Here is a 20,015-nt window from a genome sequence, read left to right as displayed (position 1 = left end):
AAGAACTTTGTTTACTACTTTGTGACAGTGCTTCCGATAAACCATTTCCCCGCCACACCCCGTCACCCTCACGCCTCGGCAGACATCTGACGTCCATCTGACGTCCTGTATTAATTATAGCTATGCCGAGCTGCTCCACTGTCTTGCGAGAGATGTGGCAGTGCTGAAATTTCCTCTATTTATAGTTGGTAGTTCGTTCTAGGGCGGTGGAGACAAGTTTGAGATGGAAAAAGGGTTACATGTCCGTTATGTTACGTGTTCAGAAGGGATTTTCCTTACCTTCTATGGATGGGGCCTGGTCCTGGGCCGCATAAAGCATCTCCTTGAAAGCCTGTGTCAGAAAAATAGATATGGTAATGATGAGATCACAGTCTTGTGGTACAGGTCAGTAGGGCAATGATGTACAGTATTCTTACACACCCCATTAGGCAACTTATCACGGCAAAGATAGTTCACTTGGCTGGATACGCAAGTTAATTGAGGTTACTTCAAATGTTGATCTAGAACGCTATAAGGCCACTGTTGTTTCTTTAAACATGAATATTAAACTCTTTGTGTGAAATTATGTCTTTCAGTTCTCTGGGAATATGATTACCTACTTCTGTTAGCATGTCATTAACCTTGAAGATAATGAAATCTCTGGACAATTATGCATGATCTGTATGATAATTCAGAAAAACTTTATCCCAAAGGTATATGACAGATTCACCTTTAGGGCTGTCTCAGTGAATGCATTTAATTTCATGTCATCAATATTCTCAGTAATGGGTGTGGTTTCTTCAAGATGAAAGCTGAATGTTGTTCTTTTTTTTACTCCAGAGGATTTAGATATAAAAAAGTGTAAAGCATCTTAAATGTAAATTTAAAAACATGCTAGAATGTTTTTGTAAACATGTAAAATGTGCAGTTATTGCAAAGTCAGGGGCAATACAATCCATTTGACCTGAAATATTTCCATATTCATTCATTAATAGAAATATTACGTGAATTACATGTAATTGAAAGAAATGCATGTATTTTATAAATAAGTACATATTATTCAAATAAATAGATATTATTTTTTATAGAATCAACAGGACTGTATAGGTAACAATACAAAAACATAAAGAATAACCCAAGCTATTTCAACATATCAAATATTTTTTACATGACTAAACAAGCCCAATTTATCTAATTTTCGTTTACGTGACAAAATATATTTCAAAATATATATTTCAAAAAATATTTCAAAAGATTTAACTTAAATAAAGTAAAAATAAATAAATAAATGCTCTATTGGATGTAGCCCACATAAACATTTATCAGCACTCAGGGGACGAAACATTATCTGCAGATTTTCTACACAAGCTCAAGTCAGTACGGGGAACTGCTCAGTCAATCTATAGCATAGATTGAAAAGCATATCTTGACACAACAAAAAACAAATCAAAATCAAGAACATTTATTTGCTAAGCAGAAGACATCCCTAGATAAAGCTGAATGCTAACCAAGACAACTAATGTGGGGTTGTATGGATGTTATAAAAATGTATTTTCACTATAAACAAATCTCATACTCAAGGTCAAAGCCTGGCCAGTGTGTCAGCCAATGAAATAAGAGAATCGTCAAGATGGCTGCATTGCCATGGCAATGATGATGACACAAAGACTAGATGTGCTCTCTGGAGTATTCAAGTTATACAACTAATAACTGAAACCAGGATAAATGTGCACTATACATCTACTCTTCCTTCAGAAATATGTGTGCATGCGTCTGTGTGAGATTTGGGCAGATCTTTGCGTCTAGCGAGCCTGGCAACAGATGTCATCCCAGTGGGAGAGGGAGCAAGTCACTGTGTGTATGTGTGTCTGTGTGTGTAAGTGTGTGTCAGTGCATGTGTGAACAGCAGGTCTGTGAAGTCAGCTAGCAAAATCTATACATCCCAGCCAGTAAGCAGACCTGCAGCTTTATATATATATATATATATATATATATATATATATATATATATATATATATATATATATATATATATATATATATATATATATATATATATATTACTCCTGAACAAAATCTTAAGACCAGGGGATTCATTGCCAGTTTTCCACATTTCACACTACTAGTGGATCATAACCGTGTTGTAAGTGCTGATTCAAAATGCCAAAAGAAGAAACAGGAGCAAGAGACAAATAATAGAGTGTAGGCAATTTATTGAAAACTGCATTTAAACTCAAACAGGCCGTTCATCAGCTGATCAAAAGTTTAAGACCATAGCCCAAAAAAAACGCACAACAGTACTAAAAGTGTAAAAAAAGGACTCAGTAGTGAGTAGCCCAATACTACAGCTATTTAATATGCACAGCTCGATGTGTGAAACCTCATTAATTTATCACTCAATCAGTTTGTCAATTTATCCACTAAAGACTAAACGTTTCATCAACCTTCTTTTACCCTTTGATTATTGCAATGCTCTTTCCACCTTAAATCCCTTGATATTTCATTATATTTTCAAGGTCATCCTATTTTAAAGATGTTATGTAAAGCATAAAACAATAAACATATTTTTTTGTTCAAAGTTTTAAAGGGATAGCTCACCCAGAAATGAAAATTTTGTTGAATCACTCACACTCGTGTTGTTCCAAACAAGACTTTCGTTCATCTTCAGAACACAAATATTGGAATAAAGTTCATAAAAATGTAATTTGAAAAGTTAACGAGCTTGTAAAACTAATCCATTTAAATTGTAGCCTGACAAGCCAGACAGGGCTCAATCCGAGGGGCGGGATAAACGGTTGTCTTTCAAACTCCCTCTGCACGCGATAGGATAGTGCTACCACCAACGAAGGTGAAGTGGAGCTAGTTGACAGATTAAACTTTCGCCATATCCGGTCGGCATAACTCAGAACACATCTTCCCTTCTTAAGAATGACTTCAGTACCATTCTTTGTTCTTTTCTCAGAGAAAAGCTTAACTCCAAGTCTTCCAGAGTCGCGTTCAAAGCTGAAAGACAGCCGTTCGCCAGTTTCTGTGTTTACTAGTAGCACGCAAGCGCAACTCTGCTGTCATTATATTAAGCCCCGCACACCGACTCTATACACGATGTGATTGGCCTGACCAGAGTTTGGCTTTAACAGCTCAGAAGTGTATTGAGAGTTGCTAGACGACACTCGCGGGCAGATTAGATTTGCTTCCGCTAGGGTGCGTCTAGACTTCTAGGCTATTTGAATTGACCATTTTAGACCATTTTCTGAAGAGACTCGATCACTTTGTGAGGTTAATTCTTGTGTTACACAGCACGTTTTACCCTCCCATGAGAACCAGTTAGGTTCATTCTCATGCTAAGCAGCATGTTTGAGCTTCCATGAGAACCACTGAGGTTCGTTCTAGTGTTACGCAGCACGTTTGAGTTTCCACGAGAGCCAGTGAGGTTTATTCTAGTGTTACGCAGCAGGTTTCAGCTTCCACAAGAACCAATGAGGTTAATTCTCGTGTATTATGCACAACGTTTGAGCTTCCACAAGAACTAGAGGTTAATTATTGTGTGTTACACAGCATATTTGAGCTTCTGCAGGAACCAAAGAGTTTTGTTCTCAAGCATCAAGCAGATTTGGTTGAGCTTCTGTTTATGAACTCGCTGATCAATGTTTATATACAGTGAGGAAAATGAGTATTTGAACACCGTGCTATTTTGCAAGTTCTCCTACTTAGAAATCATGTAGGGGTCTGAAATTGTCATCGTAGGTGCATGTCAATTGTGAGAGACATTCTGAGAGACAAAAAAATCCAGAAATCACAATGTATGATTTTTGTTACTATTTATTTGTATAATACAGCTGCAAATAAGTTTTTGAACACCTGAGAAAATCAATCTTAGTATTTGGTAAAGTAGCATTTGTTTTCAATTACAGAGGTCAAACGTTTCCTGTAGTTTTTCACCAGGTTTGCACACACTGCAGGAGGGATTTTGGCCCACTCCTCCGTACAGATCTTCTCTAGATCAGTCAGGTTTCTGGCCTGTTGCTGAGAAACACGGAGTTTGAGCTCCCTCCAGATTCTCTATTGGGTTTAGGTCTGGAGACTGGCTAGGCCACGCCAGAACCTTGATATGCTTCTTACAGAGCCACTCCTTGGTTATCCTGGCTGTGTGCTTCGGGTCTTTGTCATGTTGGAAGACCCAGCCCCGACCCATCTTCAATGCTCTAACTGAGGGAAGTACGTTGTTCCCCAAAATCTCGCAATACACGGCTCCGGTCAACCTCTCCTTAATACAGTGCAGTCGCCCTGTCCCATGTACAGAAAAACACCCCCAAAGCATGATGCTACCACCCCCACGCTTCACAGTAGGGATGGTGTTCTTGGGACGGTACTCATCATTCTTCTTCCTTCAAACACGTTTAGTGGAATTATGACCAAAAAGTTTATTTTGGTCTCATCTGACCACATGACTTTCTCCCATGACTCCTCTGGATCATCCAAATGGTCATTGACAAACTTAAGACGGGCCTAGACATGTGCTGGTTTAAGCAGGGGAACCTTCCGTGCTATGCATGATTTCAAACCATGACGTCTTAGTGTATTACCAACAGTAACCTTGGAAACAGTGGTGCCAGCTCTTTTCAGGTCATTGATCAGCTTCTCCTGTGTAGTTCTGGGTTGATTTCTCACCTTTCTTAGGATCATTGAGACCCCACGAGGTGAGATCTTGCATGGAGCCCCGGTCCAAGGGAGATTGACAGTCATGTTTAGCTTCTTCCACTTTCTAATGATTGCTCCAACAGTGGATCTTTTTTCACTAAGCTGCTTGGCAATTTCCCCGTAGCTCATTCCAGCCTTGTGGAGGTGTACAATTTTGTCTCTAATGTCTTTGGACAGCTCTTTGGTCTTGGCCATGTTAGTAGTTGGATTCTTACTGATTGTATGGGGTGGACAGGTGTCTTTATGCAGCTAACGACCTCAAACAGGTGCATCTAATTTAGGATAATAAATGGAGTGGAGGTGGACATTTTAAAGGCAGACTAACAGGTCTTTTTGAGGGTCAGAATTCTGGCTGATAGACAGGTGTTCAAATACTTATTTGCAGCTGTATCATACAAATACATAGTAAAAAAAAATTATATATTGTGATATCTGGATTTTTTTTCTCTCACAATGAACATGCACCTATGATGACAATTTCAGAACCCTCCATGGGAGAACTTGCAAAATAGCAGGGTGTTTAAATACTAATTTCCTCACTGTATGAATAAAAGGCTAAATTAAATATGTTCATATAAAGTAAACGATTCTCTTCAGAAAATTTGGACTAAAATTCTCAATTCATATGGATTTGTTTTACGATCTGTCTATGACATTTTTGGAGAGCCTTTGGAGAGTACTGAAAACTCTAAGATTTCTTCAAAAAGATCTTAATTTGTGTTCCGAAGATGAACGAAAGTCTAAAGGGTTTGGAACGACATGAGGGTGAGTAATTGATTAAATAATTTTAATTTTATTTTTATTAAGTAAAGGACTAGGTGAAGAAATGTGGTGCTTTAAAAGAAGTTCATTCTTTGTAAGGTTCCTAAAGGCAGTTTATGGACTCTGTTTTATTGCACTGAGCCTGTGGGGCTGCTTCACATTGACTTTCTGTGGCACCGTCAGGCATAGGCGGCAAAAAAATAGATGAGCAGAGACCTGCTTAACTCCTCACAGAGAGACTTCATTGACCAAACATTAATAAATTCTGCTTTTCTTTGGGATACACTCTAAAAGACAGAGCTGAAATGGATCATATTGTATTGAATGTAGCAGAAAAAAGATGTCCGTTTTGATCTCACAAATCAGAGATTAGACTCTTACTACTGCACAATCTATCACTGTATGTAAAGAATAGAGATAGTTCATTGATAAGGCAGTACAGTGCTGGAAAGGATATTGCTAATCATCTATCTGTGTCACATAAACATAGAGCTCACAAATCCCTATAACGATCCCTGTAGTCTCAAATGATAGGCTGATCATTATGAATTAAACTATTTTCCTAGAGTCCTTTGTCTTGTCCTTGACAGATCAAGCTGGAATCTCTTTGCAGTCCGTTCACACATGCAAATTGGCACATGCGGCCAGTAACTGAGGTTTGACAGTGAAAGTCCCTCCAAAAACAACGGAGATTAAATCAATCAATCAATCTTAAGCAAAACAGATGCAACAGATATAGATGCACCATCCACTAAATCACATAATAATATCTGCATACTTTCTATTAAATGGTCACAGACTAATCAATCAGCCAAACTATGTTGAAACAAAAAATACTACAAAATAAACTGGATAAATATATTTTGTTTACAATATTCGCAGTAGTTCATGTTTGCCTGGGTTCTCTGTCTGATTACAGATTCAGTGCTCCAGACAAAGGATTTCGCCTCCTTTGCGCCAAGACGCAGTCTGAAGCCCTGACCATCCACCACCACACAACAAATACCATTGATTTATTGTCTAAGTGTGCAGTCAATAATTTCACAGCACAGAAACAATAAATAAACCAACATGAGATTCAAATCTGGCTTGAAATCATTCATTACTCAACAGTTTGAATGACCAGTTCAACATTTTTTTTTCCATCCACTGTCCAGACAAGTCACAAAAACAGCATAAGATCAAAAATAATTATACATGACAGTCACTAATAATAATACTTTTTTTTTTCCTTAAAATTGAGAATAAACAATACATCAAAATATATATTTTAAGCAGAATTACATTCTCCTGAAGCAGAGTCTTGATAGTGGGGCATGTTATATTTAGCGATGGATATACCATGAATCTCTTGGAGCGCTTTCCTTTGTTCATAATTCATAAAACTAATGGTGGATTGAAACCTTGGAAACCATTGAATGCAGCTGTGTAATTAAACCTTTTGTTAATGAAGCAAAATGAGTGCATTATTAAACCTACTTTACATAGTGGAAATTATGCATATATTTCTTGCTATTTTTAATGCTATATATTATATTATCAAGAAAAATCAAGAAGAAAGAAAGAAAGAAAGAAAGATTTCTTTGCAGAAATAATTTGATCTCTGACACTTAATTATACACAATTAATTGATGCAGACATAAAGTGGAGCAAACTAATTACATAAAATGACCTTTCTGGCTTAATTCCAAAAAGGGAAGAATTTAGGTGATTTACTTAATATATTAATATATAACTTTACAATTCTGTTATATTGAAACTGAATTTATTGTATGGATAGTATATTATTATTAGCCTATTATTATTATTATTATTATTATTATTATTATTATTATTATTATTATTATTATTATCATCATCATCTATGATATCATTAATAATTTAAGCAATTCTTCTTTGTGCCAAAAGTGTAGCCAGACTTCTAGTGTCATGAAACCAGAATCAAATCACAAACTGATTTTTTTTTAAATAATAATACTAATAAAAAAACACAAAAATATACAAACACACACACACACACACACACACACACACACACACACACACACACACACACAAAAGTAAAATCCCCATTTATATATATTTAAAAAAAATTTAGAGACAACATGTCAAATTATGATTTAGTATCCTAGTGTGATTCAAAAACATTTTTTAAAGCAATTCATTAGGCTATTTTCTAGATAGGCTCCACATTGCTGCACATTTGTCTGACACAATTATTTTTTTCTTTTCTTTTTATGGTCATTTAACTTAAGCCTGTAACCCATATGTCATACTTTCCACGTAATATTTACACTTAAACTATTCAAATCAAACAATTCGCTGAAGTTTTGTTCCGCAAATCTGAACAGGCTACTGGAATCTCGGAGTTGCTTCACAATCTCTAGGACGCAACTACGGATTACTCGCACCATGTAAAAATCATAAATAAATCTCTCACCTCGTATTGAATATATTGTTTCCTCCATTCTGGAGTAATATGGGCGGACAGGTGCTCCGCAAACTTCATGCTGGCGGAGCAGATATCCACAGCCGGGCTATAATAATATCCTCGAGTCGGGCAGCGGCGGCTTCTTTGGGGCTTTTGTTATTTCTGTCACTAAGTTACAGAGCCGCATGCGTTGCGTTCTGTCTAAATCAAGTCCGGTCTATCCACTATACCCAGGTCCCACATATTACCCCGTTCAAAGTAAAACCCGCAACATAAGGGGACTAAAAGCAACCTCGTCCGACTCCCCAAAACAGGTGCCTAAATGACAGCTCAACAGCCCCGGTGCGGCCGTCTCTGGGAGTGACTTTCTCTCTCCAGACTCTCTGGGCGTTTGTGAAGTAGCTGTTGTCCGCCATCAGCGCGCGCTGAGTGAAAGACGTATGTGCGTCACAGCGCACCGTGAGGCGCGTTTAGAAACAGGCTAGTTGTTTGTTTGTGATTAATCTTATGCTGTTTGGCTTCATATTTTAGAAATAAAAACACATTATTCAAAAAAGTGTAACTATTTGTTATTGACGTAGTCTAAATGCTCTTTAATATTTACGCTGTAAAAACAATTACCCTCCTGGATGGCACTGTCCTCGTACGATTAGCTACATTACATTTTAGTGAATTTCTCTGACAGCATAGGCTACATGTCACAGTTTTGGATGTCCTGTTAAGATCACATTCAGGGCTTCTCAGAGATACCATTTGTTTTTAAGTTTCACCAGGACAACAACTTCTCCTTGGTCTTTATAAATGACTGCTGATCAAATTTAGCACTCTTATGGAAATATAACATTTAGTAATTTTCCTTTAAATCTGACTAATTTTCTAATTGTTTTTTATAAATCAGCATCTCATGAAAATGTTATGGGGTTTCTAATCAAAATATGACATTGGCATTGATTTCATACATGTCCTCAATAGAGGTCACTGGGACTTAAATTATATTTATCAGGCATTTAAGGAGACACAACAAATGAATAGGGAAAAAAATTACATATCAATGTTCCTATGAAATATTAGATATTATAATGAAAATATTGCCAACCATTACATATTATATATTACATGTTGCTCCAATAACACATTAATATGCTAATTAGAGACAACAGATACGTTGCACTGAATGGGAAAACCCATGTATGGCCATTTTACCCAGTAAAACAGTATTTCAATTAATTTCGTTATATCTTTAATAACACAGTTGAGAATCATCTTTAAACAAAGTTTGTTTTTTTAGTTTTTTGAAAATATCGAAAAATCCTGAAACCTGAAAATTGAATTGGTGAAAAATAAAAAAAATATTGTTTTTGCCTATAGGCCTACCTGTCGTTTCAGTCCGGTGTCCACATATGAGGACATAGCATACCATATGAATAAAAATATTATTTTTCACAAAAAGAAAAGAAAAGAAAAAAAAACATTTGTTTCTTATGCTCTAAACAAATGACCTGAAAAATAAGTCAAGAGTCGTCAAGTGTAGGTCAATGTGTCCTGTCAAGACATACTGTAGGTCTTTAGATCAAAATGAAACAAACAACAGTAGGCTACACTTCCAAACCATAATACCAATAGTTGTTTGTTTGTTTGTTTACGTATTTGCTAACTGAAATTGCTAAGTCCCACCCAACAAATGTTACTGACCAATCCGGAATTGACAAGCTTTTATTTGCTATAATATATGAATGTATGTTAATATTAACATAATTACGCACATGCTTATTACATAATTATGATATATTGATATAATTAACCTATGCCAATATTCTATAATTTAGCCTATCCTTCCCAACTTGATTTGTGGTGGTGGTGGTTTAGCCTATTTCCTAGAAAAATAGACATTTTATAACAAGTTTAATTGTAGCTGGCTTACTAATCTCTATATTTAGCATACAAGAGAGCATACACACATTCAAAAGTAACTACAACAAACATCAGTATATATATCTCACAAGATGGATATTAATCTGGGTTAAAACAACATTAATGATTTTGACACCCAGCAGGCCATCTGAGCCCTTCACTCTTGTTTATGTTGAATGTATTTACTTACATTTCCCTGATATATTGCTTTCTGACTCAAGGCTTGAGCTTTAGCTGATTTATGCCTTTCTGTCGTGTTAGAACACCAAATTTAGCTTGAGCAACAGTTTTGGACTACTACTGTTCTCCAACCAGAAATGTATAAAAACAATTACACTTTTAATAAATAGTGAATTGAAATCTGACAATTTAGTGGGAAATAAGCAAGGGGCATTGCCCTGAGTGGGAGCGAGCGAGATTCGCGCGGGAAAATGTGATTTGTGTGCCATCCAGTGGACAATGTTTGCATTGCAAAAATATGCGCATAAATCCTAACGAATTAAAAAAATATATAGCCTATATATTAGGAAAAATTTAGGACCTCTAACACAAAGTTTGTTAAACATATCTAGTGTAAATTACATGTTGTCCTTCTGTGTTTGAGTTGAAATTCTGTCAAAGTCCTAAGTGAAATTGGCAACACTTCATTATTTAATATTATTATTATATACTACACTTCAGCCAGATCTATAGTAATAGATGATATGTCTACAAAGTATGATAATGTTTGCAATATTGATTTTGGTTTCATTTCACTCGTCTACGCTACTGTAAAACAGTAGGACCTAAAAACCGGTCGCAGGACACACTCGTGCCTATTATTGTGTCGTACAACTCACGGACCAATTCTCAAAACAAGTCCGACTGATGCGGATCACGGATAACGTACTGTAGTAGTTAACTGTCAGCGCTGGTGTTATTAGTAATTAATAATAATTAAAGCACAAATACTGTGGATTACCCCTATAAATCACCTTTATTATCTTCAATGGCGTCCCGATCTCCGTCCTCCTCTCCAGACTCAGCGACAGGCTCCGGTACTGATCCAGCCCGGCCTGACACCGGAGAGCCTCTCGGGGGAGGATCCGATTCGGACTCAGATTTCGGATTGGGAAAGCTTGATTGTGGTGCTGCGGACACAGCGCTTCGATTAGAGGGAGCAGATCTAGAGAGTGAGTTTGAAGCGGCGGCGGACCGGGTCAGAGATCTCGTGCAGACGGCCAGTAGAGAGCAGCTGCTGTATCTGTACGCCAGGTTCAAACAGGTAAACACAGCCTAAGTTACTTGACTTCAAATCATCAACAATTGATGATCACAAATGTACAAGTTGTGCATCATAGCTGACACCTAGATGAACACTTTACATTTGGTTTTATGACTGTAAGTAATTCTCTTTAAATGCTATTGAGCTTTCAATTATTGTATATGATATGTATGATCCCATAGAGGTTAATACATAGCAATATTTACACAGGATTTGACAGTTTATTTAAATAAATATCAAACATTTAAAAGGTGTGTGTATCATCCTGACACCTAGATGAAAACTTTACGGTTAGTTTTATGACTGTAAGTCATTCTCTTCAAATGCTTTGAATTGTAGTGAAAAATAGCAATATTTACACAGTATTTGACAGTTTATTTGCATATGCATGTAAAAATCAAAAGGTTTGTGCATCATTGCTGATCCCTAGATAGACACTTTACTTTTACGACTGTAAGTCATTCTTCTCAAATGCTATTGAAGTTAGAAACCAATGTCGTATCTTTAGTCCATAAATTTGCAAACGTCCAGTGTCAAACCATTTTTATGCCAATATTAATTTAAATTAAATCTCCCTGACATAATACAAAGCATTGCAATTATTTTCTTAATTTAAAATGAAAATAAAAACTTATGTAAGTGAGGATACCAAAATAAAGTAAACTGTGACATATAATACCCAACAATACTTTGTAAAGTGGACTACCAGTAAAACTGATAAAAGTTTGGAACCAAAATTCTTCAGACACTTTAACCTGACCATGTTTAGCTTACGTGTTTTTTGTTTTATTTGCAAATACGACCTTTTACACAACAGAAACAGGCTGAACAAAATGAAGCATTGCTTGGTCATTGGTTGACCTAAGATGGTGTCATCTAATTGTGTCCTTAAATGTAACAGCTGAGCCTGACGGTTGATTGTAATCCATTACATACCTTTCTATCAAAGTTATCTGACATTATCAAGATGAATTTGTTCTAACAGTTTAACTCTTAGTTCTTGTCATATTTTATTATGTCATATTTCTAAACTATAGCGAATAAACTGTGATAATGTGAGATGTGGTGTCTTTGTATATATCGTTTTTGTTTTGGCCAATGAATGGATGGCTAATACAAAGTTACCCTAGTTTTATGTAGTAAAAATAACTGTTGTTATGGTGTTTTGGTGTAAAAGATGGTTTCCATGCTAAGTTTTGTAACCTCTAACAGATGCTGCCAGTTGGTTGTGAAGTATAAATCAGTAAATATAAAGTAAATATATTAATAAACTTTTTTTACATTTGACAGGTCAAAGTTGGAAAGTGCAATACACAAAAACCTGGTTTCTTCGATTTCGAGGGTCAGAGAAAATGGTAAGACCCTTTAACAAGTCATGCATTTCATGCTAAATCTGATTTAGGTTTTTGATTTGGGCTCATTTATTAGTTGACAGTGACATTTGAACAGAACTTTGTCATCAGAACTTCAGTCACCTGATTATTTAGTACGATGAATATTGTTGGCTGTTATGGCAAATTGCTTGTAATTTTGCTAAATGAATAAATATAAATCCACTTTTTGTCCATTAATATGCGCTTTTTGTGAATAAAGTCTTTAAAGTCTAACAAGATTGCTTCCTGTTTACAGGTCAGCATGGAAACAGCTGGGGGACATGAGTACGGAGGAGGCCATGCAGGAGTACGTGTCCTGTGTAAATGCCCTGGATCCAGAAGGCAGTCAGAAGGTAAATAACTGTATTAAACCTACTTTGGGGACAATTGCATATGGGGATGGAAAACAAGGTTTTCCTTTGGTATTTTGCAATAAAATAGCTTGATGTATATGCATTTATATTCAAAAGTCCCAGTTCACCCAGATAAGTTAAGGACAACAGATTTGTATAGTATTGTTTTTTTGGTTTTTTTTAGAAAGATTGCCGCTTTTCATCTTGGAGATGGATTTGTTGCTCTCAAATAAAGCATAACATTAATAAGTATTTTATATTATAATTATTTTATTTTTTTCATGCAAATTAACTATGTTTCTTGTAAGTAGATCTGCCCTTTGGTTAAACTATGGGCTCTGTGCTGCATTAGTGAATAACATGTCCATAAGAGGGCAGTCTCTGATTGTGCAGTTGTTGTGGTTGTGCATCCTTCTCAAACAGATAGTTGATCTATCCCTACAGTCAAACCAAAATATATTCAATCACCTTCAGCATTTTCTCACATTATCACAGTTTATTCGCTATAGTTTAGAAAATGGTAGTAAAATATGACAAGAACTCAGAGTTAAACTGTGTCAGAAAAAAATAATCTTGATAATGTCAGATAAAAAGGTATGTAATGGATTACAATTAACCAATCAGCTGTCAGCTGTTAAATTTAAGGACACAATTAGATGATACCATCTTAGGTCAACCAATGACCAAGCAATGCTTCATTTTGTTCAGTATGTGTCTGTGGTGTAAAAGGTCGCATTAGCAATTCAAGAAAAAACACTTAAAGGGGTGGTTCCGTGTTTTTTTTCCAGGCTTCGTTGTGTTTATTGGGCGCAGTATAAAATGTCTAAATACTTTTTCTTTCTTTTTTACACCGTATTTTTCTTATATTTTATCGTTATTCCACACTGCTTTGAACTGTCCTTTGAATGGCTCGTTTGCTTCCTGCTTCTAGGAAGCTCATCCCTCTGAAAAAACGCAATGGTCTTAGATTGGTTAGATGGCCAAATGTAATTTCATGTATTTTTATTGGTTGAAGTGCCAAGCACAGGTTGTCCGGAAACACCACGCCCCTTACCATTACAGGCAGAAGTCACATCTAAGGGCAGTGTTTATATTAATAGCAAGGGTTTATGATGTCACCAACCTGGGAAGAAGCTTGTTATAGTCCAAACCGGCCGTTTTTATAAACAATAAACTGTCATAACTTTAAAAGACAATATCTCCGTTTGCATTGAACTTTTAGCGCTGTAACTTTGCAGAGAGTCTTTATGTTCAAGCAGCAACATTACACACTGACAAAAGTTAAAAAAGTAAAATCGCATGTACCCATCCCTTTAAGCTAAACATGGTCAGGCAAAATTGTCTGAATCATTTTGGTCCAAAATTTGTATACATTTTACTGGTAGTCCACTGTATGAAGTCCACTATACGATCTATCATTCTATCAGTTTGTATATCTTTCTGCTTTTTACCCATGATCCACTTCAGAGCAGATACACCCCCCTTCATTGATGCTACTGCAAGTAACGCAATCTGACTGCCATCTAGACCAGCACAAAAGCACATAAACAAATTCCCCACCTTTCAGAATAAACTGATCGTGTTAGTGTGTTAAAAAGAGGGCAGGCAGCTCCATTACAAGATAGACAGAGAGAGCCTGGGCGAGGGAGGAGAGACAATAGCTTGCTGCTGACCTCCTGTACACTTCTGTTGTTACGTGCACCTGCTGTGGAGAAGGGATAAAAAAGAGTGCACGAATTGACGGTATTTTAATACAAGCCTACTATTCAAGCCGAAGTGCAGATGCAGCACTTTTCTGCTCCGAACTGTAAAATTTTAAAGTCATTGAATTAAAATTGCTGTATAATAGAGCTGGCTGGCTGCACAAAGCAATTTTAATCTTTTCCTCAGCAGTTGGTCCACCAGAGGTTGGATATCCAAAGTCCTTTGTGCTCGCTCTCTTGTGCTGTGCTGTCTGGAAAAGGAAGAAAAGTGAATATAACAATGTCAAAAATACAAAACCTGTCAAGTCTAGCAACATGTGCTATGTACTGCAGAGGTTTCTGTCATAATTGAGCTCGATGGATGTGTGTATAGTACCTTTCTGTTGTAAACCAAACTAAGACTTACTCCTGTGGGCTGCTATGGTGTTTCTTTCTTTTTATATAGTTTCATGTCCCGTTTGCTCAGCAGGCGATGGATTTCACTTCAGTTTTGTGGCTTTTCAGATGTTTAAAACCTTCTAGGTTTCACTTGTGGCCATTGTGACAGCTTCCTGTTTCTTTTTTCAGTTGTCGGAGCGAAGAGAAGGGGAAAAGCGAACTGGATTCGGCGGGCCAGCGGTTAGCTCTCTATACCAGGAGGAAAAAATACGGTAACTTGCTTATGAATATGATGATTTTATTTTTATTTTTCGTTTGATCCAGTGATCACTCCTGCATCAGTGATGCATGATTCATTTTCCTGTTCATGGAACTCACGGATACCAGACGCCCCGGTGCTTCTTCCCTTTAAGAGACAAATTAAAGGCTGAATTCACATGGTTTTACCTCTTAAATTAACAGTATTAGTATGCAAGCATAGGGGGTGAAGAGGCCTCAGGAAGCAGTAGGGTTTAATTACTTTTTTTATGATTATATCGATGATAGGAATGTAAAATGGATCCAGGCAGGGATGGATGAAAGAAATATATAGGAGTATCAGTGCAACAGTGGTCCATTCCCCAAGTTGACGTGTCCCGGGAGAGTGTGAGTCGTTCATTGGGGACAGAAAAGCAAAGAGGCAATTAACATCCCGTTCCCCCTCTTCTCCTCCCATTTGTCGCTCGCTGAGCGTCCCATTTCGGGCGTGACCCAATCAGACCGCCATGCAGACTGCTTCGCTGCGTTCCAATTTCCAAGCTCTGTGATTGAAAGCCCTCCTGCATATTCAAACCTCTCGTTAGCATTTGATTAGAGAGTCTTAATGGATTCTGCGTTGCCCGATTGCAAAACCAGATGACCTGTAACTCCAGGACCATCATTTTTTTTGTTGTTGCTCAAACTCACTTGAGAAACAGCAGCCGATAAACTGATCTGCCAAAGTTGCCCAATCCTGTGCTTCTGCAGAAGTCGTGAATGAGGAAGCTTTATTCACTGAAGAATGCATGATAGATGAGTTGTTCTGTGAGGACGCCTTGGAGAGAGATGAATCTGATTGATCTGATCTGATTGATGGGAGCAGAGGTGTCAGTTTCAGAATATCAGGCTATTTTGGAGGGCAGTGTGTATGTGTATGTATCGCTGATTGATGATATTGAAGTGATAGTCACCCAAAAATGAAAATTCTGTCATCATTTACACAGACTAACGTCGTAACCTGTAGGACTTTCTTCCGTGGAACATGAAAGATTATATTTTAAAGAATGTTGGCAACTAAACAGTTTTGGTTCCCTATGACTTCCATTGGATGGACAAAAATGCAATGGAACTCAATGGGAGCCATAACTGTTTGGTGAGTAAATAACAGAATTCTATGAAATGACTCCTTTTAACATTGTTTGGTGTGCAAGAAGGATTCGTTCAGTAAACCTAAGAGTTGTTTATTATATTTTAATATCTGTGTTTTAAAAAAAAAGGTTCACCTGTATAATAATAGCATTGAGGTCTGTGTGTGAAAACTCAGACATAGGTCTTTTTTTGGTCTCTCTCTAGTCAGAATACGTTGATCAAGCGTTGCGGAATGACAGAGTAGCCAGTGACCTTCCCAGCATGCTCAGCGGCATCGCTGATGCCATGTCGTTTATCAGTGGGCCATTAATCAGTTGTAAGCGTGGGCTTGCGTGCGTGTGTGTACTCGGGCTTTTGGAGCACAGGCCAGCATCAGTCTGACGAATGAGCAGTTTTATTGATTAGTTGCCCTGGGAGACGGATGATGCCCACATGGCACAGACACACTGGGTCACGGACCACGGTAAGACCACAAACACTCACATATTCATCTGTATTTACTATGAGTGAGATAAGGCCAGGTTTAGTGCACGCATACATGGGCATAAGCCATTTTCCATGAATATGGTGGATGTTGGTATGCCATTACTCTTTATTTATTTTATTTTAAAGCAGATTTGTTGTTGAATTTGTTCTGAGAATTATTTGAAATGTTAGACAACCTATTATATTGCATACATGTAGCTAATTTTAAATACCATTTTTTTATTTGGGCTTGTTGAAATTCATGAATACAATAAAACAAAATAATATGATTGTGGTTGTCATAATTGTGACAATCTGATGTCAAATTCATGTGTTACAAACTAGCTTCATTTAGGATAAATTTACAGCTATGTTTCTCATTCTGACTTGATAGCTATACATTAAGCATTTTTAACTGTAGCTTTGAAAATGATGACATGTAGGATACATTTACAACACCTTTACACATTCCAACAGTATTTTTTGTTTTTAATTTGTATACATTTTGCATTTTTAACTTAACAGTTTTTATAAGGACAAAATATAGGATAAATGTACAACACTTTTAACCATTCTAATATAGTTTTTTTTTAAATGAATACAAATTATATATTTAACTTTAATTTATTTTAAATGTTTAATTTAATTAAAAATAATCAAATGTAGGACACGTTTACAACCATCTTATCCATTGTGACATTGTAGTTTGTCTTTATTTACCATTTATATTTATCATTTATACCATCAATGTGCATTTCTACCCAAAAAGGTCCACATACAGCTGAGCTGTTAATACAATAAAAATCTAAAAATTCAAAATAAATAACTTTAAAACTACATAACCTAAAATGTAAATGTAATTGAAATTAGGCCAATGTATTGGTGAGATAAATTCTCTTTGTATTATTTGAATGTTAAATCTCCTCCTAGCCCTGTACAGCGTGACCAGGTGATGATTAATATTTTAATTAATAAAGTTAATGAACTCAGATTGTGTGAAAAAAAATAGACAAAATTTAGCTAATATTGCTCGTTTAAATCATGTTTTATATGTGTGCAGTGTTAGCTGGATTTCAGCATTTTTATTTATATAATTTCAGTCAATAGGAGAGTATAGCAATTACTTTTTGTTACATAATTTGTCAAAAATCAGCTCCATTGAAGAACACACACAGAAATGGTGGTGACTTTAACCCAGCCGTCTAATCACAAACAAAACACTGACCAACCGTCACATTTTGCTTGTAAAATGTCAACAGTTTACAAAAAGAAACATAAAAAACTAAGCAAAATAATTGAAAATAGCCAGAGTAAATACTTTAAATTGTGTCAACATTTTTATACAGAAACAATATAGAAACAAACAATCTGTGAACTGGGATAGTATAGTAGCACTTCCGCGGATATTCTTTTATCACACACACACACACACACACACACACACACACACACACAAAACGCTATGCTGTCGAAACACTCACAGGTGTCTTCAGCAAAACTGGTTGATTATTATTTTGAACTCATTGCTGAAAATGATGGCTACAGCGACCTGGAACCGCCCAATCCGGCAACACTGAGCGCGAGTACGAGGCGTGCGGTGTGATCCATTAGTAACTGATTACCTAGTCAAAGTCAAGTCGAGTCTTTTTTAAATAATTTTCAAGCAAGTCTCAAGTCCTAAAAAGTGCCTGACTGAAGAGTCTGACTCGAGTCAAGTCATGTGACTCGAGTCCCCCACCTCTGCTAAACATGACTATCAGTCTACCTCGGACTGGGGCTCCATGCAAGATCTCACCTCGTGGGGTCTCAATGATCCTAAGAAAGGTGAGAAATCAGCCCAGAACTACACAGGAGGAGCTGATCAATGACCTGAAAAGAGCTAGGACCACCGTTTCCAAGGTTACTGTTGGTAAAACAATAAGACGTCATGGTTTAAAATCATGCATGGCACGGAAGGTTCCCCTGCTTAAACCAGCACATGTCCAGGCCCGTCTTAAGTTTGCCAATGACCATTTGGATGATCCTGAGGAGTCATGGGAGAAAGTCATGTCGTCAGAGGAGACCAAAATAGAACTTTTTGGTCATAATTCCACTAAACGTGTTTGAAGGAAGAAGAATGATGAGTACCATCCCGAGAACACCATCCCTACTGTGAAGCGTGGGGGTGGTAGCATCATGCTTTGGGGGTGTTTTTCTGCACATGGTACAGGACGACTGCACTGTATTAAGGAGAGGATGCCATGTAAGGGGCCATGTATTGCAAGTTTTTGGGGAACAACCTCCTTCCCTCAGTTATAGCATTGAAGATGGGTCGGGGCTGGGTCTTCCAACATGACAATGACCTGAAGATGACCTGAAGCACACAGCCAGGATAACCAAGGAGTGGCTCTGTAAGAAGCATATCAAGGTTCTGGCGTGGCCTAGCCAGTCTCCGGACCTAAACCCAATAGAGAATCTGGAGGGAGCTCAAACTCCGTGTTTCTCAGCAACAGGCCAGAAACCTGACTGATCTAGAGAAGATCTGTACGGAGGAGTGGGCCAAAATCTCTCCTGCGGTGTGTGCAAACCTGGTGAAAAACTACAGGAAACATTTGACCTCTTTAATTGCAAACAAAGACTACTGTACCAAATATTAACATTGATTTTCTCAGGTGTTCAAATACTTATTTGCAGCTGTATTATACAAATAAATAGTTAAAAAAATCATATGTTGTGATTTCTGGATTATTATTTTTTTAGATTATGTCTCTCACATTGGACATGCTTCTACGATGACAATTTCAGACCCCTTCATGATTTCTAAGTGGGAGGACTTGCAAAATAGCAGGGTGTTCAAATACTTATTTTCCTCACTGTATATATTTCATATTTATATTTTGTGTCAACCGGTTGATTCTATATAACTGAGATATTCTGACTGCACTTATTCAGAAATCAGTTAATTTAAAGTTGGCCAGTCTGTCTATCTCCTGTAGCAGAGGACAGGACCTCCGTGCCTGAGAGAGGGTCTCATCTGCCCTGCCCCTGTAATGAATGAGGGGTGGCCACACAATAGGGCTCCAAATGCAATTAATCTGCCATCCTGCATGGGCAAGAGGGGCAGGGGTAAATCTCTTAATGAGATTTCTCCAACCAACTGTACCACATCCCCTATATAACCCCTTTCTCCCTCTCTCGATCTCTTGCTCTGCCCAGCCTGGTTCGGCCCAAATGCCACAAGGTGATTAGAGAGGAAAATAATTAAAACTGCTGTGGTGAACACCAGACTCCTGAGAATCCGCCACAGAGGTGGATGGGCATGTGACCATGAGA

The 20,015-nt window shown here is 37.2% G+C and overlaps 2 protein-coding genes across 2 annotated transcripts in view; one reads left to right on the top strand and one right to left on the bottom strand.

The window, feature by feature from the left end:
- xpr1a (xenotropic and polytropic retrovirus receptor 1a) overlaps positions 1-8,291 on the bottom strand; it is a 73,822-nt gene extending 65,531 nt beyond the window's left edge. Inside the window, exons 1-2 of the mRNA XM_067414163.1 lie at positions 7,880-8,291; positions 280-331 (exon numbers count right to left, since the gene is read on the bottom strand). Of these exons, the coding sequence (XP_067270264.1) occupies positions 280-331; positions 7,880-7,948 (121 nt within the window). The 5' untranslated portion in view covers positions 7,949-8,291. The remainder of the gene's footprint in view (positions 1-279; positions 332-7,879) is intronic.
- A 2,310-nt stretch (positions 8,292-10,601) lies between these two features.
- Positions 10,602-20,015, top strand: part of acbd6 (acyl-CoA binding domain containing 6) — a 43,109-nt gene continuing 33,695 nt past the window's right edge. The window contains exons 1-4 of the mRNA XM_067412733.1: positions 10,602-11,045; positions 12,336-12,400; positions 12,675-12,771; positions 15,042-15,124. Coding sequence (XP_067268834.1) covers positions 10,770-11,045; positions 12,336-12,400; positions 12,675-12,771; positions 15,042-15,124 — 521 coding nt within the window. The 5' untranslated portion in view covers positions 10,602-10,769. The remainder of the gene's footprint in view (positions 11,046-12,335; positions 12,401-12,674; positions 12,772-15,041; positions 15,125-20,015) is intronic.

This window comes from Pseudorasbora parva, chromosome 13, assembly GCF_024679245.1.
Source record: "Pseudorasbora parva isolate DD20220531a chromosome 13, ASM2467924v1, whole genome shotgun sequence".
Lineage (NCBI taxonomy): Eukaryota > Metazoa > Chordata > Actinopteri > Cypriniformes > Gobionidae > Pseudorasbora > Pseudorasbora parva.
This window is presented reverse-complemented; position numbering and strand designations above follow the sequence as displayed.